At 40.3% G+C, this 20,225-nt stretch overlaps 2 protein-coding genes across 2 annotated transcripts; one reads left to right on the forward strand and one right to left on the reverse strand.

The window, feature by feature from the left end:
* Window positions 1-1,745: 1,745 nt before the first annotated feature.
* gfer (growth factor, augmenter of liver regeneration (ERV1 homolog, S. cerevisiae)) lies at window positions 1,746-4,056 on the reverse strand. Its single transcript, XM_034089486.2, has 3 exons — window positions 3,853-4,056; window positions 2,948-3,156; window positions 1,746-2,834 (listed from the first exon to the last, which is right to left on the reverse strand). Exons 1-3 carry the CDS (start codon window positions 4,054-4,056, stop codon window positions 2,672-2,674), a joined length of 576 nt encoding a protein of 191 aa, XP_033945377.1. The 3' UTR covers window positions 1,746-2,671.
* Window positions 4,057-4,265: 209 nt separating this feature from the next.
* drg2 (developmentally regulated GTP binding protein 2) lies at window positions 4,266-9,686 on the forward strand. Its single transcript, XM_034089484.2, has 14 exons — window positions 4,266-4,356; window positions 4,563-4,650; window positions 5,361-5,521; window positions 5,750-5,839; window positions 5,920-5,980; window positions 6,212-6,302; window positions 6,403-6,475; window positions 6,783-6,873; window positions 7,015-7,112; window positions 7,354-7,430; window positions 7,544-7,632; window positions 7,729-7,787; window positions 7,903-7,956; window positions 9,325-9,686. The coding sequence occupies exons 2-14, from the start codon at window positions 4,587-4,589 to the stop codon at window positions 9,409-9,411; spliced, it is 1,095 nt and encodes a 364-aa protein (XP_033945375.1). The 5' UTR covers window positions 4,266-4,356; window positions 4,563-4,586; the 3' UTR covers window positions 9,412-9,686.
* Window positions 9,687-20,225: the final 10,539 nt, after the last annotated feature.

The raw sequence follows: 20,225 nt of genomic DNA on the forward strand, positions 1-20,225 counted from the left end.
TCTACAGGAACAAGTCCTGTTTCTCGCTTGAGGCCAGGAAAAGGCTCTGTGACCTTTTTACCTGTGCTGGACTATGGTGATTTGATATATATGAATGCACCTGCCCATTGCCTGGAAAAGTTAGATGCTGCGTATCACAGTGCTCTGAGATTTGTTACTAACTGTAAAGCACTTGCTCATCACTGTACCCTGTATGCCAGGGCAGGTCTGCCTTCACTAACTGTACGGAGGCTCAGTCATTGGTACATGTTCATCTATAAAGCCATGTTGGGTAAACTACCTTTTTATATCTGCTCTCTGATCTCTCGACGAATTGAAAGTACGTATTGCCTGAGATCTCATGATGTTGTTTTATTAAATGTGCCAAGTGCTAGGACTGTCTTAGGGAAGAAAGCTTTTAGTTGTGTAGCTCCACTAAGTTGGAACAGTCTACAAACCTGTTTAAAACTGAGCACTTTGGTTCCCCTGCATCATTTTAAAACTCGGCTGGGTGACATGCTGTTTGATACTCATGGTACCTGTCACTGTAAATAGACTTTTGTAAACTGTACCCTGTACATTATGTTGTATGTCATCCTTATTGTTGTTCTGTTGTTTTTATGTTACATGTGTAACTAATGTCCTGCAGGTCACCCTTGAAAAAGAGATCATTTGATCTCAAGGGTCTTCACCTGGTTAAATAAAGGCTACAAACAAAAGCCAAGACTTTTGTCAAGCTCTAAAAACATTATAGAAAAGAGATATCCATCTAAATATGAGGCACAAAGAACTCAAGCACCGTAGACCAAAAACAATATACTGAGTGAAATATCCTTCATGAAAAAAGGCATGCAGAAAAGTCTCGTGATGATGTAGCTGTGCCAAATACCACAACAGAGAGAAGTCACATGTTGCTTATCATGGGATAGTTTCATTTACCGTGACCTCAACAATGCCCATTGAGTATAACACTAAACGGTCTCTTTGTGGAATGATACGCTTCTGTACGTTGAAATACACTTCTAATTGTGAAAATGCAGCTGCCATTTTCACAACTAATGTTCCAACATGAATTGTTTTATGGAATCTGAAATACACACATGGCTTTCACCACTAGAGGTCACTGTGGTCTCCTTCCAAATTCAATATCTTAGCAGTAATGTTAAAGGGGCCCTATGCTCATTTTCTAGTTCGTATTTGCATTGTTGTTATGCAAATATGATACACAAGTACATATTTCAGGCAGGGGGGGGGAGTGTGGGAGAGACACTCCCTCTGGAGGGAACTGTAGCCCTTGCAGACCATTTACATGCACACAAACCTGTATAACACACATAACACCAGGAAAGGGAAAACCAAAAAAGGGCCCCTTTAAAGAGAGGATATAAAAACATACACAATAAGTAAGCCACAGTTAAGAGTGGTTGAGTTGTGTGGGTGTATGTGGCACACATACTAAAGTCATTTTTAGGATCAAAAGTGAAACCAAGCGGCTGATCATTAGCTGTTGGAGTGTGTCCTCTGGTTCCTTAAGATTCATATTTAGAGTGTTCATTAATAACACGCAACAGATCAGGTAACATGGCTGAGGTTCTGATATCAAAGGTCACATGTTTTAATTATACATTAGTCCACTAATCCATTGTCTTATTGACCAGAGCCCAAAGTGTGTCTTCGGAGGTGCTTATTTTGTCCAACAATCAGTCAAAAAGCAAGTTAACACAAATAAGAGGAACACCAGGATTGATCAGTTTTGAGAAGCTTTAATCAACAAAATATATGCATTTATTCTTATTTAAATACTTAAAGGACCAATGTGTATGATTTAGGGAGATTTATTTGCAGGAATGGAATATTATATTAATAACTTTCTTTAACTACGTTTCCTTAACCTTGATGGAAAGGATCAAGATGTCAAGGACAGATGTGTTGGAGGATGCATAAGGACTTAGCAATAAGCAAACAAAGTGCTGAGAGAGAGAGAGATTGTACTTTCACAAGGTTATGTAAATATGCGATGGAGGATAATTGACGAGTCAATGTATACCATCATTTCCCTCACATTCAGTGAGTTGCAATGTGCAACCTCACCACTAGATGCCGCTACCTCTTACACACTTAAATTATCAATGTTTACTCATTGCAGCACAAAATAATGCAAATAAATGAACATACTTTGCACGTATCACACCTTACATCTAAACAAACTGAGTAGTATGCAGTGAAAAATCAATCTAATAATCATTAAGTAAAATATATATATATATCTCTGAACAAATATATATATTCAAGCTTTGCCCACAAAACAACATTTTAATGGCTAAATACCTTTGTAAATGACTAACTGCTTCAACAGACAAGTCAGGGCTAAATTAGATTTACATTTTTCAATAAACAGTTGAATCGCACACTTTTAAAACCCATTACTGGAATAAACAGCGTGTTTAGTGAATCTTTGTTTTACTTCGAGTATTTGTTATAACCGCAGAAACAGATTTGTGACACTCGTTGTTGTTACCTGATCAGTTATATTAACTGACCACAAAGCACACATTTCAAATGGACCACATGGCCTATCTATCCACACGTAAAGTTTCTCAACATTAGAGAAATGAGCTCCAAATTGTTGTGCTCCCACTCAAAGTTTTGCACAGGAAGAATGTCTCCCCTCAGTCCTCACATTTCTTATTGCTCAGTCACAGGAGCCATCTTTCCATCCGTCTTTCCACCTCTCATCCACACGGGAGCAGTCGAACTCAGGCTTTCCCAGCCGGACGTTGACGCCATTGTGAATATTACAGAACCACTGAGAGAGAGCGTGGCGACTCTTGGTGTCCGGCTGATTGGTTTTTAATCTGTGGAGAGGAAATGGAGCATTTAGAAATAGCTTGCTCTTTTAAAATAACATATTTAAATGTGTCTGTCAGCCTGTGTATTGAATCTTAAAAAAGGGACAACGTGGTCTGACCTGCCCCTGAGGTCTTCTGCACATTCCTCACAGGGGAAGAACTTGGAGAAAAGGTTGATGAACTGCCCCATCTCTTGCTGCTGGGTCGACGATGGTTTATCGGGGTAATACGCTGCCATGGTGTGCAGGAAGGACCAGGTGTTACGCCCTAACTCTCCCCGGTCCAGCGGACACTCCTGTTGTGGCTCCAACTCTGCAGCTACGGTCTCCTGGAGAATAATAAAGAAGAGTGAATTAGCTGGTATTTCAAAAGGGAACAGGCCCGATATCCAGTTGCATGTTGTGGTTTATGTTGATTTGTGGTTACATGTGCTTAGCTCATATCCGTTGCAACAGGACCAGAGCAGAACATATCTCTCTTGGACATCAGGATCAAAAACTTAATTGATAATAAAAGCGTTGGTCCCAGACATTTCTTTAAAGTATCGATTAAGGAAAACACAATTCAGAAGACAGTGAAAATGTTCATCCTGGGTTCTCAAAGTCCAAGGATATGTCTTAAAATGGCTTGTTATGTCAGTCCAAATGTAGTCAGTTAAATATGATATATAAGACTACGAGCGAAGATCATGATCTTAATATTTAAGAGGCTGGACACAGCATTTTCTATCACATTGCTTAAAATATGTATTCTTTCATCACATTTTTCGGTCAATTGAATAACTGATTATTTAAAACTAAATGGCTCTACGTCACAGTGGCTCCCAAATGCATTACAGGATGAGCATGGGACATTGCATCATGAAATAACAACTTTCATGATAAAGCTCATAGGGAGAACACACAACTCTAACAAATTGACAATTTAATATCAAATAAGTCTATCTTCTCATACAAACTGTACTACAGTAAAACTAACATGACTATACAGAGATATTTCCACCATTGACTTCACCTCACCTCACCTGTACAGGAGTTGTAGTTTCTGTTTTCTGGACTTTCATCCAGGATTTAAAGTCCGTACAAGCCCTGCATGGCTTCTTCTTTGCACCGGTCTGCTCCTGTTCTTTACCGGCGCTGTCCTCCGGTGTTTTGGGGGCCAGCGCGAACGGGAAGCCTTCAAACCCGGTCGGGCTGGATGCTCCTCTCGGTCCTGTGGGCGCAGCCATGTTCTCTATATATATTACCTAATTACTCCGAATGACTTGTAGATACAACATCAGGAATGCACGCCTGATAAAATGCATTTACACCGGACACATTATTAATACTTAACTCCACCATGCAGATAATGCCACGGTCATGCGGTGCACTTCCCGATAGATGTGAGCGTTAATGAAACACGGGTCCAAAAAACGCGAGAGAGTTGAGTTTCTTTGCTTCTTCCGGAACCTTAGGGGAACGGAACGACTTCCGGTTGGTGATGACAGTTTTTTGTGCATGCTGCGGAGTGTAGCCCCTTTCAAACTGTAAATATCTATCAAAATATAACATGTTCAAGTGTTGACATTACATGTGTTTCATGTGGATATTCATTTAAAGCTAGATATGTTGATGCACTGTTTTAAAGGGGGTTGTCTTCTGTTAAATCACACTGGTTAGCCGTGTAGCTAACAAAGCTAACAACTATGGAGTGACACGTTTTCTGTGTTCTGATACTTTCTCTGCTTTACAGTTGTATCACATCTGAACCGCCAACATGGGAATCTTGGATAAAATCGCGGAAATTGAGCGTGAAATCGCTCGGACACAGAAAAACAAAGGTAATAAAGGGCACTAGCCGGGCTAACTGTTAGCTACACAATGAACGGACTTGTAGCCATTACCCACCTTTGTAATGAAAAATGGGTTTATTGTAATGACAGTTTCAAGGAACAATATTGCCTAAGTATCAACAAATAAAAGTACCCAAAGATATACGTCTCTCTCTCTTTCATCTCTCTGTGTTTGTGTGTCAGCTGCCAGTGTTGTGTTACTCATTAATCTCACAGAAATGCAAGGAGTTGGTGCTAATTGACACCGTTATCTTGATTACAGTTAAAGTGCCACCACACTTAAAGAAGCAATCCCCCAAAACATGTAAAGTCATAGTTTATGCATTCAGTTAGTCGGATTTAACTCCAGTGTGGTGGTTGTGCTGGTTTTATAGCAGCCTCTCTTTACACTACATTATTGTGTACCCCTTCTTTTAAAGCAGCAGTGTGTTCGATTTAGGAACATCTATGGACTGTGTGTAGTCAAATGAAACTACAAACTGTTTCGGTTCACAGAGACGTGTTTCTACAGTAGCCCAGAATGGACAAACCAAACTTTGGCTGTACACAAGGACACACATGTTAACCTTAAATTGGCAGCTTGAATTTGATGGCGCAAGTAAACCTGAAGACCACCAACGTTTTTGTGCATGCTTGAAAAAGGGGGGCTTATTCAATTTGTTGGAATTCACATGACTGTTTCTTATTCATTTCTCCAGCCACTGAGTACCATCTGGGTTTGCTCAAGGCCAAGCTCGCCAAGTACAGAGCTCAGCTCCTGGAGCCCAGCAAAACAGCGGGGGTCAAAGGCGATGGCTTTGATGTCATGAAATCAGGAGATGCTCGTGTTGCTCTTATCGGTTTCCCATCTGTGGGTAAGGTAAGTAAACATGCCCGGTAATGATGTTTTCTGCTCTGAATAATCTAAAAAACATGTTCTTTTTGTATTCATTAATTCTGCAGTGTATCTTAAATTCAAATATATAGCTCAATGTTTTATTTAAAAAAAACAAGCCAACATGTTAAAAGGCACCGGAAAGCAAAGAGAAACTTGATACGAACATTCACCATGTGTTGCTGTAACTAAATCCTCTGTTGTGTCCCGCAGTCCACCTTCCTCAGTTTGATGACATCAACCGCCAGTGAAATTGCTAACTACGAGTTCACCACTCTTACCTGCATACCCGGTGTCATAGAGGTACACACCCTCCCAACACTGCATGATTTAAACATCTGTGCAACAATGTGCCATTTACACTGTAATGTGTCACCCTCCAGTACAAAGGGGCCAACATCCAGTTGCTCGATCTGCCAGGAATCATCGAGGGTGCTGCCCAAGGTATGCTTGGGTTTCTCGGTTTTGTATTTCGTTGTCTTAAACCCAAAGTAAGTAGGTGAGGTAGAGATCAAGTACATCTATTATTTGATTATAATGATGTTCTATCAGATTAGTTAATGAACGTGTGGAATTAAGAGTAGGGATTCGTTCAACTTTTTATATGGATTCGACCACTCCCAAGTCCCAATAATGAGAAAAAGGCTTTACTCTGATTGTGATGTTATTTTTTAGGTAAGGGTAGAGGTCGGCAGGTCATTGCTGTTGCCAGGACAGCAGACGTCGTCATCATGATGTTGGATGCCACCAAAGGAGATGTTCAGAGGTGTGTGACAGGTCTTTTCGAGGTTGTTCTGGGAACTGTACATGTAAGTTTATAAACTAATTATTTCCTCTAATCTCTATTTTTTTCATCATCTTTCTAGAGAACTGCTAGAAAAAGAGTTGGAGTCGGTGGGCATCAGACTCAACTGTTCGAAACCCAATATTTATTTCAAGGTACATTTTCTATCATCATTCTGGGCGGAGCATGAATATCATCAGTTTATTTGAAAATGATATAGCTATTCGTTTTTTAGATATCCTGTCAAGTTAAATGTTGGGCACAAGAAAAAAATGGAGGACCCTGTATGTATAAATACAAAAAACATATACCATGCTATCTTGCTGTTGCATTATTTATGGGCCTTGCATGCAAGTAGAGCAAAACTCTATTAAAAACATCCCTGCTAGCTTGTCAACTCCAGAAATGAATACTCTAATTGTAATACAAAAATTGGTAAAAACGTGTGATTTATCTCCATAGCCCAAGAAAGGCGGCGGCCTCTCCTACAACTCCACAGTTCCTCTCACCCAATGCTCAGAGAAGCTCGTGCAGCTCATCCTTCACGAATACAGTATCCTTCCCCCTGCCAGCGTCAGAAGAAAGAAACACTTTTCAATGATTTAATGTCCATTCAGTCTTCTTTTTATTTCCACGAAGTGGTTTAGTAGCCACGCAACTATCTGGTTGTTTCCTTTAACCTCTTTCCTCTCAGAAATCTTTAACGCAGAAGTCCTCTTCAGGGAGGACAGCACACCAGACGAGTTCATCGATGTCATCGTCGGGAACAGAGTTTACATGCCTTGCCTATATGTAAGTCCATACTGGATCAAAGAAAGACATTATTCCGGAAAGCCAAACAGAGAGCAACATTCCTATTCCAAAACTGCTGTTTTTATGAACATTTTCAACCCATAAAAAACGTATTTGTGAGGTACAAATAGGAAAATTACAATATTTGGTGTTACAAGGTTTTGGCTTTGCGCCTTTTTTAACTTGTGTTCATTTCTTTCAAGTCTTTTTTCTCAACTTAATGTTATTTATGTTTCCACAGGTGTACAATAAGGTGGATCAAATCTCCATTGAGGAGGTGAACCGCCTGGCTCACAGACCTAACAGTGTTGTCATCAGGTCAGATATACATCTGCATGTGTTTGAATAACAGTAGGCTTAGTTGGTTGGACGTTTCTATATTACTCTTTGTATGTAATCAGTGTTTAACAACTTCCTCCTTATGTCTTCAGTTGTGGGATGAAGTTGAACCTGGACTACCTGCTGGAGACGTTGTGGGAATACCTGGCTCTGATTTGCATTTACACTAAGAAAAGAGGAGGTACACAAATGTTTTTCTTATTCACTCGTTCTTTTTACAGGCACAAGCAAACCTCATTTATTAAACATGTGTTAATTTATTTGTATTTCCCATTAGAGCGCCCGGACTTTGGTGATGCCATCATCATGAGAAGAGCTGCAACTGTAGAACATGTGGTAAGAACATTATTTTACACATATCCAATAATAACACTACAGTAGTTAGACCTGCTGTATCTGCTCTATGATATGATTGCAAATATGTCTGTTTTTGTTTTTCTCTCCCTCGTAGTGCCATCGAATCCACAGAACCTTAGTTGGACAGTTCAAATACGCCCTGGTTTGGGTAAGTACAAGCTTTCAGAGGCAATGACCTTCAGAAAATCTAACATTTGTATCTCTCTTCCCATAAACTGTGGGAAATAACAAATTTGCCTTATTGAGTAAAATAGACGTCATGGATTTATTTGCATTAGACATACTTGACGCTTCTACAACAGGTGTTACAGTTCACAAAACGGTCTCTCTTGATTCAGTTTGTTTTTGTTCATTGGGCAGATTTAAAAAGACATGTCCATTCATTTTGAAAACCACAGCACTAAACACTGATTTATGGGTCAGATTTCTTGCTGTAAAAATGTATGTATGAGCAAATATCAAATCTGAAAATAAGTTTTAAAGGTGCCCTGGCACACCTTGGGTTTCTTGTCCTTTTTGTGTGTAATTTCACTAAAGAAAATGTACTAAATAATTGTACTTCTGTGGTATACATATTAACAATACAACATTTTTTAATGTGTGATTAATGTTGCTTTTATCTCACGATTGGGTGTCGAACAGAAATGTGAAAAATTCAATTAATTAATTTAGTACACAAATACACTTTATATTGTACGAATACGAAACAGGGACACAGTGTAAGCATGCTGACTGTCAGCAATGTCATTGTACTTAAAGGGGACCTATCATGCAAAATGCACTTTTGTACGTCTTTTATACATGAATATGTGTGTCAGAAAACACAACCCTCTCTCTTTTCCTCCATACCCAAATCTCTAAAAACGGGGCTGCAACGGAGCTGATACAGATTTGAATTTTTCTGACAAAGTGGTGCTCCGCCTATATGGGCAACTCTCCACCTATCAGGGGAATAGGGGGTTGGGCCACGGCCATTGCAGCTCGAAAGCGCTGGAGACGCTGTAGTACATATGCCAGGCCTGTAGGTGGCGCTGTAGTCTGCCACAAAAGCAGTGAAGAAGACTTCTCAGATTCAGCCCTTGCAAAAACAGGGCTGGAAAAGAGCAAATAGAGCAAAATGAGGCATGGCTAAAAATGCTTAACCTATTTGGTATTTTGAAAAAAAACTTCACAGATATACATAGTTTTATATAGGTATGGCCCTACAATATATTATTCAAATATAGCATGATAGGTCCACTTTAAGCTTTATTAAATAAACAACATTCATTAGCGTTAACACAGCTGCAGCTCATACAATTATTAGTTGTTAATATTAGATTAGCTATGTGGAGGAAAAGGCATTTACAAAAATAGTCACTATATTTAGAGCTCAGCTGTGTTTACTGTGCCATGACACATGAGAAGCAGAGTGGAGCGGATGCAGATCTCTACACAGGATTAGTGATTCATTATATTTTAATCCATCTCAAACAAAAAGAAAGGGTCTGAACTTTATCCTCTGTTGCTCTTCCAGGGAACCAGTACCAAGTACAGCCCTCAGAGGGTCGGCCTGACGCACATCATGGAGCACGAGGACGTCATCCAGGTCGTAAAGAAGTAAAAGAAGCTCCTGATCGAACAGAGAGACTGAGGAGAAGGGCTATTGTTGGGGGTGTTGAAAGACCCACTGTACAGTAGATAAACATCAATGAAAGAAAGCAACCATTCTTATTTTGTATATTAAAGTTAACAAAATGCATTGAAGAGACAGAGCAGACTGGAGTTGGCTGTGGAAAGGAAATGGCTTATTTTACTTTTTGATTATAAAAAGATGCGTTGATTCAGAGATAAAAGGAGGGGGAAAAGAATAAAGTCCATAAAATGTTAAATCAATAATGGTGTTTGTTTTTATTACCAATATGTTTTATCTGCTTAGTTTTATTGGTCAGTCATATGCAAAGACCTCGCCTCTTTTCCTGGACATTTTCACTCCTCTGCAGCTGACTAAAGTTTGTCTTGAGACTTACGGGGCCGAAAGGACGTAAGCGTATTGCTGCAACCATACAACAACAAATATTATCAAGTAGTAACATGAAAAGTTAGTTGTTATATTTTTTGTGTAAGAACAAGATCATTTAATCTTTCATTTTATAAAAATAAAAGTTTCTCGTCATAGGTATTAATGTGAAAAGTTTTGTTATACCATACTTTTCGTGTTGATCAGTGTTATTATTAGGCTATACTTTATTTAATTTTCTACTATGGCAGTAGTGCTCCCATTCCAAAAGTTCAGTAATAAGATAATGAAGTAACTTTCAATGTCAAACATTTAAGAAATGACGAGAACTTAGTTCATTACTTTGAAATCACCTAATCATTCTTATTTAAATTATATTTCTAGTTTTATAGGTGGTTGTTTTTATGACAGATTTGAAATGAGTAATTCATAGATTTTTGTGTCAAATGTGTGAACCTGCAATATTTATTTGGGTGGCATGGCGGCAACGGAAAAAAGCTGAGAACAGTGACAACTGATACATTATGCAGTTTTTAAGCAACATCATAATTTTATTGGAGTCGTTTTTGCTGTATACGTGGAGAATGTAAGTTGTACTATATATTCCAATATAACCAATTTAGTTTGTCTCCACTCACTCCTTAGGGAATTACTGAACTTTTTAACTGCGCAAAGTTATGTTTCCCAAGCTAGCTAGTTGCGGTTGCTAGGCTAGCCAGCTAGCTATTAAGCTGTTGTTTTCTCACTTTTGCTACAATGAGCAATGAGTCAAAACAACAATATGCTAATAGTTAATGGTCAGTAAGGGTTAAGGTGAGCTACAGGGAAACGTTTCTGACTTCGTTGATGTGAAAGCAGCTTTTGAGGGTCAGTAACCAGGCAATGTAAAATGAACCCTTTATTTTCTGTAATGATTTTGAGAAAACAGGTAGTAAATCTTCACAAAAAAATTGTTTTGGCCAGCTCAGGCATCAAAGGTACATTTTATTAGATGTTTTATTTGTTGCTTTTCAACAGCGCTCAATGGTGGGCTAGAACTTTGAAATCAACTTTATTTTTTTACATGTCTATTAATCTCTTGATCTAACTACAATTTAACACAGCTGTGTTCATTTTGAGTTAATTGTTAAGATAGAAGGTCTAAACCTTAACATGCTTGAGCCAATAACAAGAAAGCAATTAATATAATGGGGAAATACAGTAACACACACACACGTGGTTATGCAAAATTATATATAAACATTTAGTTTGACTGAATATAATGAATTGTCCAGCAGGAAATACAACCCTGTAACTGTAAGAACTCTAATTATATAAATAGGGTTGCAAGTAATAGGGTTACACATCAGTATTTATGTTAGCAAACATACATTCATTCATTAAAAAAAAAAAAGAACAACCTACAGAATAAAGAGCAGTCAGAGTTGGCAGAGTTACAGTATGGCGTGGAGGGAGAGTCATATAAAGGAAACAATGCTGTACAATCCTCTAATAAGGATAGGAATTTCATAGAAACATAATCAAACCCATGTATGGACCATTCAGTAATCTCATATCACCAAATGCACTGCTTGGCCTACTTTTAAATCATGTTGTTTTTGTGACAGAAGTCCCTCAGATGAACTTCCTGCACAACTTGATCCCTCCTGCAGCAGGTAAGGGTCAGCCACCTCCCACACCATGCCCCCTCCCCCTCCTGCCTCCATCCCTGCTGCCCAGCTGTTTGTGTCCCGTCTCCAAGGCAGGCTGACCTGAGAGTATGGACTACCAGCCAATGCTCCCCATTCACCGGGACACACACATGCACAATAGCACCATTAAATATTCACAAGCATCACTTCAGGCTCGCAGAGGGGCACTGAGTGGAAGAAAGAGACACAGAGAGGGGCTGTGAGTGGTCTCTGCTGGCCTTTGAACATGCCTTAAAGATGTCTCTTCAGAGTGAATTGTGGATGGAGAGATTCTGCTTTGGAATAACCTGAAGAGGAGAGGAACGATGGAGGGATACTACCGTGGAGGACAAGAAGAAACAAAGGTACGGTTGAATGGGTGTGTATTGTGTGGAGCAGGCATGACACTTGATGCTGCTTGGCTCCATATGGCGTGGTTAAGAGTGACTGCGTGTGTGGGTGTGTGGTGCCAGTGCTTATAAGCCAGTACTGGGTGTGTAGTGTAGGGTGTGTAGTGTAGTGTAGTTAAAGTGCTTTTATAGCTATTGTTATTGTTGTTTAAAGCTGAACTTTTTTAAGTGGGTTTAGTCTGAATGAGAAACAACTTTGCAGACTTATCACTCAGCAGTTTGTAAACAGATTACCCTCACCATGAAGTTAACCAGTAAAACAATAGTTACCCAACCAATTGTTTAAAGGTCCCATGCATGTCATGCTTTTCTGGTTATTACCCATCCCCTTGTGTGTTATGTAGCTTTTTCTGCATGTAAACGGTCTGCAGAGTCACAAACCCTGAAAGTACACCCTGTAGCGATTACAACTCTAACACAGAAGATACCTGTCTATGCTGCCCCAGAACGCCTCGTTGGACATTTATCTTTTTCCATTGTTTTCTTCCTGGGTACAGTGACGTGCCCATACCCACATGGACCCATTCCGTGGAGTTCCTCACACACACACACACTCACTCTCAGCGGCAAAACTGTGACGCACTGGGGAGGGGGGGGGGGGTGCTAGTGGAGCCTCATCGCGATGTCTCGCAGACCCCACGCAGCAAACAGGAAATGAACCCAGCTCACACTGTCCGCTCCTCGCAGCAGCGAGCCGTGCAACGTCCCGCCAACACGGCACCCAGACCCCACGCAGCATTCTCATCTGTTTGTCCTTACTGGTGTCATTTTCTGGTTGCTAACGCCATGGTAACACATAATCACTGATGTTCCGCTGTAACGGTGGTAGACCATAGTGGTAGACTCATCAGAACTTGTGGGCGAGCTGACCAATCAGAGTATAGTGGGCTCACCGCCGATTTCTCCTCCCTGAGACGGCGAGGCTGTGAGTCGGTGTGTGAGCACACACACAAACTCCCAGCCAGGCTGCGGGTGTGGGTGTGTGTGTGTTCGGGATGGTTTCGCTGTGTCTCGCTGTGTCTCGCTGTGTCTCGCTGTGTCGCAGACGGCCACTGGGCTCACAGGGAGGGGGGGCAGGAGCTCCAACAAGCCGTTTAGGACAGAGAGTGATACACATACTTTACAGAGATGCTGTTTGAGAAACCAATGTGAGTTTGGAAAATTGCACAATGTAAATCTATACTAGTCGACCTCAACAATGGAATTATGATCAGTAGAAATGGCCATGTCATGGGACCTTTAAGTCATTTTTTTCAATCAAGGTCTGCCCAAAAATGGCTGATTGCAGCCTCTCTAATGTGAAGATTAACAACTTTTCTCTCCTTTAGTGCCAATGTTGCAAGAACCATTTTTTTAATGATAAATGTCAAATACATGTTGCTCAAAAAAACATTTAAATTCAATGTGGAAACTCACTGCTACTGCAACTACTAGGTCATTTTTCTTTCATATAGGTCACAACACAAATTACCCTTCACTGCAGAACAATATGGTGAATTAAACCTAAGAGCTCTTTTTGTTTTCCTTTTAACAACAATCAATAAGTGTCATTTCATATATTAACGTTGTCCTGGTAACAGACGACTTTTTGCTTGATAACAGCCTTTCAATGAAGTAACGTGTTTATTTTCAGTATTTTTTTGTTATATTTGATCTAATATTAAACCTCTTTCGTTGAATTAATATTCTCATTTTCTGACTGAATAGGAAAGACACCAACCATAGACAAAATTGACCCTGAATACTTTGTCTCTCCTGCCCTCTTCTGCTTCAGCTTGCTCATTACATTAAGCAGTTCATATTATATTTAGACTATAATACGTTCATCACAGTGTCTGTTTTAAACAGTGAACATTTAAAAAATGCAGCATTGTATTAGACAGGTAGACTTAAGTGTTTTTTTCTAACTCACATGAAGTTTTTTTATTTAAACCTCTTGTTTTTTTAATAGCGTCCATACCATATGTACTCTAAGGAGTGGGACACAACTCTGTATTAGATTGAAGTGCTTTTTCCGTTGTATATGAACATTATTATGAAAAAATCTGCAGTTTTTGATAAGTCAGTATTTTTTAAGTAAAAACTTTTAGATTTTTCAATAGCTTTCATGTGAAACTATACTTTATTCAGCTTCTTCATAATAATATAGTTGTATTTCTGCACACAAACTAGACCCAGCATGGACCTGCATGGAGCTTATAAGCAAACAGGGAGTTTATGAACAAAAGATAAATAGTCTTTTTTTTTGCGTGAGGACTGAGCCATGCACACATAAAGGATTACAGACTATGGTGTACTAAATTCGCCTTTATCTTTAACTAATCCAGGTCGAAGCCTTCAACAAATGATCAGCTTGTGTTCTGCACATCGTGTGCACTGATGTTTGTCTAAGGTATGGATTTGCTCACATAAAGAAGCAGCAGGACTTTACAGCGACACACATCCAGCTCTCACTCATTCATAAGTTAGCACGCAAACACAACTTAATGTTGTCCTTTTAAAGAGACGGATCGTTAGAACGCCAAGAACTATGCAAAGAATCAGACACCATGTTAAAGATGACTTCATACATTAGTGTATTATGCTCTGAGATCAAGGCAGGAAGGCGGGAGGCAGCTTGTTGTTTTAGGACAATAAGCTAAACTCATTCATTCTATATACTAACAGATCCGTAGAAAAACTTAAAGGTGTTCTTTCAATAATCTTAGAAAATACCTTTTGTTGTATTAAAAATGTGTAATTATTATTTAAAAAAACTCCCTAAGTCGACCTTGCCTTAAGCTCAAGCCTTTTAGCTAATATGTTGGACACTCACATTTAACAAAACTATCCCCATACTGTGTGTGTGTGTGTGTGTGTGTGTGTGTGTGTGTGTGTGTGTGTGTGTGTGTGTGTGTGTGTGTGTGTGTGTGTGTGTGTGTGTGTGTGTGTGTGTGTGTGTGTGTGTGTCTGTGTCTGTGTGTGTGCGAGAGACACCTTGTTTAGGATATGTGTGTGTGTATGTGAGGAGTTCAGATAAGGCTCCCCAACACACACAAACCCACAAATGATCCACAACCTTTTGTCACTAATTGGGTTCATAACAAATCACTCTTTAGGCTCTGACGTCGGGACGCAGTGTGGGAGGATGATAGCGTAGTGTGTCTGTGTGTGTGTGTGTGTGTGTGTGTGTGTGTGTGTGTGTGTGTGTGTGTGTGTGTGTGTCTGTGTGATGCTGCCATTAGCGCACAATAGACCTGCACTATTGTTTACTTATAGGCCCTCACACAGCGGGGAAAAGGCAGCACAACACACACACACACACACACACACACACACACACACACACACACACACACACACACACACACACACACACACACACACACACACACACACACACACACACACACACACACACACACACACACACACCACATGTACAGCATGTTTACTAAGAAACCTAATCGCTGCACTACTGATGCAAAGGTTGATGTAAAGAATAGTAACTCCTTTCTGTGTGTGTGTGTGTGTGTGTGTGTGTGTGTGTGTGTGTGTGTGTGTGTGTGTGTGTGTGTGTGTGTGTGTGTGTGTGTGTGTGTGTGTGTGTGTGTGTGTGTGTGTGTGTGTGTGTGTGTGTGTGTGTGTGTGTGTGTGTCTGTGTGTGTACAGAAGGATATAAAACATGAGCAGAGGGTCCAGAAAAAACCCATCAGGTTAGATTTTGACTGCAGACGGCGAGTGGGTTCTTCAGACGTTTTGTTGGATATTTGTGGATTTCAGATCTCCAAATCTCAACAGCTCTCACTCAAAAATAAAGAGAGAGAAGGTAAGATGCACCAACTCTAAAAAGTCATTGAGTTTTACCAGTTTATTGCCATGAGAGGGCGTAGTAGTTCATTTGTTGTCTTTTCTGATGTGCTTGTTCAGGTAACTTTATAATACCAGATTATGGGTGTCAATAACTGTTATGTTAAAAAGTTAAATATTGATATCATGGTAGTAATACACATGATATTATTATGTAAATAACCCAGTGCGATTTAAGTAATTTATGTTTCAGTTTTAGAATCAAAATCAGGTTTAATATTGTTTATCAAGTAGGTTTACGAATACAAAGAATGTAATTGCTGTAGTTTTTATCTGTTTCTTTCCGATCTTCCTCCCCCTACCAAACAGTGTAAACCTTTTGCCAAAAACAACAACAACAACCCACATTCAAAAAAAATAATGAGATTAAATTGTTTGATAGAATTATTTGTAATAATATCTCAATTGTTCTTTAGGCCACATTAATTATGTAGTGAAAATCAGATTTCATGACCGTAAGCCAGGCTCCAGACATGCTGGATCCTACATTTCCCATAATGCAATTCCATGTAGTCTTTTTCTCTAGAGTCTCAAGCTTTGTTTATAAAAATGTAAACCTTGAAAAGCTCCATCCAGAACCAAATATATATATATACATATTTGTTCACAAACTTTGAAGTCTTTGTGATAAGTCAAGTGTAGTATGTGTAAAACTTCACAACACGGTACCATTAATATATTGTGTTACTGTTGGATCCCTGCATCACAGAATCAGCTAAGTACCTGTGGCGGCTCAATCCCCAGTTACATTTGAGTCGCCGAGAGGCTAAACTTGGCTTTAAACTGTGACACGTTTTCGAAAAGAAAGTCCATGTTGAAGCCATATAGTTTTAAGGATATTTAATAAACAAAATCAAAACATAGTAACTATGGACAAAACGGTCAACAGAAAAAATGACAGCACAAGCTCACCCTCTGTCACTCGACATCAAACAGGTGACTTATAAACCAAACCACACCCATGTGACAATTACCGGAAGTGCTCAACAAGCAAATAAAGGTGACGTAAATAATAATAATAATACAAATAATGAACTTGAGCTAAGTAGTGTTATGGCACCTACAATACCCAACATGTGCTTTCTTTTACATAAGTTTGAGAATGTTTTGATTCAGAAAATTCAAGGATAAACCGACTTAAAGTTAAACAAAATTCTAATTAAGCTTGATGCTGCCACGAAGCACGGGAGGAGTATTCATAGCAGCCGAGTGTTGGTGTTTGATCCTCGGTGGCAGGTCTTCAGTGCGCTAGCTGCCGTCTCGTTCGTTGTTTAGTAATCTTGCAGCGAAGGTTAAGGCCTGAATTGGGCTTTGAGGCTTACAGGAAACCCAAAACCAGCCTCCTCATCATCCTGCCTCACCTTCTCTGTCTGAACAGACGCTCCCTCGCTCCTCTGGTTGACCTTCACACCTTATTGCTTTATTATTGGCATTACAGAAGTGTTTAGGGTTGATAATGTCAGTTCGGTGTGTGGTCTGTAATGAAATATCAAAGCTTCTATCAGATGGGCCGCCATGACATTTGGAACATTTCAGTGTGTGTGTGTGTGTGAGTGTGTGTGTGTTTGTGTGTGTGTGTGTGTGTGTGTGTGTGTGTGTGTGTGTGTGTGTGTGTGTGTGTGTGTGTGTGTGTGTGTGTGTGTGTGTGTGTGTAGCTGTCAGTCCGTAGAGTCTCTACAGATGACTCAAAGTAGATCCTGCAAGCAATCTCCATTATGAGACAAACTGTGTGTGTGTGTGTGTGTGTGTGTGTGTGTGTGTGTGTGTGTGTGTGTGTGTGTGTGTGTGTGTGTGTGTGTGTGTGTGTGTGTGTGTGCCCATAGTCATTAAATGAGCCTGTTGGCTGTGCTCCGCTCGGGTGATCTCCTTTATTAGCCTCGTGTCACAGAGTGGTTCTGCTGAAAGCTTGTTGTCACTGATTGGCACGTAGTTAAAGAAAGTCTCCCGTTTCATCTCTTACTTTCTCACTCTCTTTGCTGTGCCTGCATATCACTCTCTGTCATCCCCCCATCTCGTCTTTTCTACTATGATCAGTCTCTTCTATGGGTCACTCCCCATCCTTAAGTTGAGGTCCTTCCTTCTTTGACACGCTCTTATAATTACTTCGGAGTGAATCCCTTTCTGTCCCTCCTTACCTTTCCCCACCTCATCCATCTCTGTCCTCTGTGCTTCATTCAACACCAGTTCATTCGGTCAACGGACCACATCAACCAGCGCGCAGATACATATCACATATATCAGATAGATCTCTTTGTGTGTCTTTACCTCTAGTGACCATCAACCTTCACCGTGTCGGACTCTGATGAGACAACAAGGAACTTATGAACTTTCCTTCTTGCCCACTCTGTACCCCCTTATCTCAGTCTGCAGTCAGATGATCCCAACAACCGTTGATGTTGTTGTTATTGCCGTGCCGTCTGCAGACCGTTTAAAGTGATAAGTGGGACTTATCTTGGGTCAAGACTATTAGTCCTTCCAACTCCAGCTACCCAAAATAAAAGTTAGACATGTTAACTGTCGTTGACATCATGACCTTTCTTTTGTATTCTGTGAAATAAATACTTTCCATGTACAGCTATATTTAATATTTTAGTGTTTGACTCGCTGCTATCAGACATTTCTTTCTTTCTTTTTGTTGTTACTCCACGTGCTCTGTGGTATCTGGCTTTTAACCCCTGACACCAGCCTGCATGTATAATGCATTGGTTGGGGATCAGGCCCGGGGTGGGGTTGACCCTTTGTGATATATTTAGAGCGCTGCCTGCGATGAATGTTTTATCCATTCTGCGTAGGCAGGCCAGCCATTAAACATTCATATCTGCCACCGAGATGACCTCCTGGAATATCAGCCTGTCATCAATGAATTAACATCAGATCATCATCAATGAGTAGGTATCACAACGCCCTCAATGAATTGACATCATGTACACATGTTACACATTTCCCTTCTCCAGGCCGGTGAATTCTAATTCAATGGTCAACTCTTGTTTAGAGTATCCCTTTATAAGTTCATTTCCAATTGACCCTATGAGTAGTAAAGGACAGCCATTGATGATATGATGATATTTAAGAGAGTTCCCTAATGGCCTCTTTAGCATCTTAAAATAGATGGAGCATTGAGAGTATCAACGTAAAGAAAAGGACATAAAGAAATGGTTGTTTTTTTCTCTTTTTGGGGCTCTAAAACACGCTCGAGCCAAATATTGAGGGGTCGTTCCTGATTTGGGGTTTACTTAAGTGGAAAGTTGCTTTAAATTAAGAACTTCAACTAATTAGATTGCAACACTGACTTTAATAGTAGGTACTGCAATAATTATCCATTGTATTGCTTTGTCTGAACAAACTATGTACGTCCTAAGTTCCATCTTTCTACATGAAAAGTGCCCATATTTACTGTTTGTGCCATCCTATAGTTGTGAATGCTTTTTTGGACATTAAAGCACGTATCACGGTCAGTGGTGGACCATGCTGCTCCCGCTGGTGTGTGTGTGTTTGGCTCTGCTTGGCTTGGCCTCTCAGACACAGTTTAGCAACAGCTCAGCCAGCCTGCATTATTCATACAGGAGTGAAGCTGCAGATAGGGTTACCATGGGGCAGTATAGCTGGTGCATAAAGCTGCCCGTTGCAACTATATTATAGGGATACACCTTGATGCATATATACACACACTGACATACAATACATATACTCACATGCGCGTGCTCATGAGCTGTTGACGCCTCACGTTAAGATGAACCGGGGATGGATGAAGCTGCAGTAACCAGAGAGAGATGCAGAAGGTCGCAGGAGTTCACAAAGGCAAACTGACGTATATGTGGGAGGATACAACAAGCTAACTCACTCACGCTCAGACAAAGAGGAGGACACCCCCGAAGCCCGAGACTTACACGGACGCACATCCTCGTTAGGGGGACGTCCTGCCAAAGTTGGTTCGGTGGCCAAGATAAGGATTCCACGCCGGACTCACAGGACGCACTAACAATGGGAGACACACAAAGGACTACACAGACTCTGTCACTCGGATAGCACAGTCTTTTATTCACCGTGTGACCCTGGGAAGTTACTTTCAAGCCTTAAAAAGAGGACCAAGTAGCAATGTACGGATATTTTTGCAATTCTGGATGGACTTCATAGGATACACTCAGTCAGCCGGTGGAAACAAGTGGGTAAACTGAGAGACATTGCAGCCAGTGAGATATCGTTTTTGATATGCAACATTTTTAATTAAACAAGCATTTTTTTTTTTTTTTTTTTTACTCACACAGAGACATCTTATTTAGTCTTGAAGACGTTCTGTAATGCGAGTGAGCACTGATGGCTGAGATTCCGACTCCATTACTAGATCGTGTTTTGAAGCAGCGTGGTTTTTGTTTGTCTCTGTGTGCATTATAGAACAACTGACTTGGAACACGGGGTGCTTTGGTTTCTGGGGTGTCACGGGGACCGATCACATGGAGAAGAAAACGGGAGAAGACATGAAAACAATTGG

This window comes from Pseudochaenichthys georgianus, chromosome 8 (genome assembly GCF_902827115.2).
Source record: "Pseudochaenichthys georgianus chromosome 8, fPseGeo1.2, whole genome shotgun sequence".
NCBI lineage: Eukaryota > Metazoa > Chordata > Actinopteri > Perciformes > Channichthyidae > Pseudochaenichthys > Pseudochaenichthys georgianus.

Bases quoted from the DNA above. Each gene is read 5' to 3' on its own strand.
- gfer (XM_034089486.2), bottom strand. From the start codon at position 4,056: ATGGCTGCGCCCACAGGACCGAGAGGAGCATCCAGCCCGACCGGGTTT. The intron at 3,157-3,852 runs GTGAGGTGAGGT...ATTATTCTCCAG, and splicing joins AAACTACAACTCCTGTACAG to GAGACCGTAGCTGCAGAGTT. The intron at 2,835-2,947 runs GTCAGACCACGT...TCCTCTCCACAG, and splicing joins GCAGAAGACCTCAGGGGCAG to ATTAAAAACCAATCAGCCGG.
- drg2 (XM_034089484.2), top strand. From the start codon at position 4,587: ATGGGAATCTTGGATAAAATCGCGGAAATTGAGCGTGAAATCGCTCGG. The intron at 5,840-5,919 runs GTACACACCCTC...GTCACCCTCCAG, and splicing joins GCATACCCGGTGTCATAGAG to TACAAAGGGGCCAACATCCA. The intron at 7,957-9,324 runs GTAAGTACAAGC...TTGCTCTTCCAG, and splicing joins TCAAATACGCCCTGGTTTGG to GGAACCAGTACCAAGTACAG.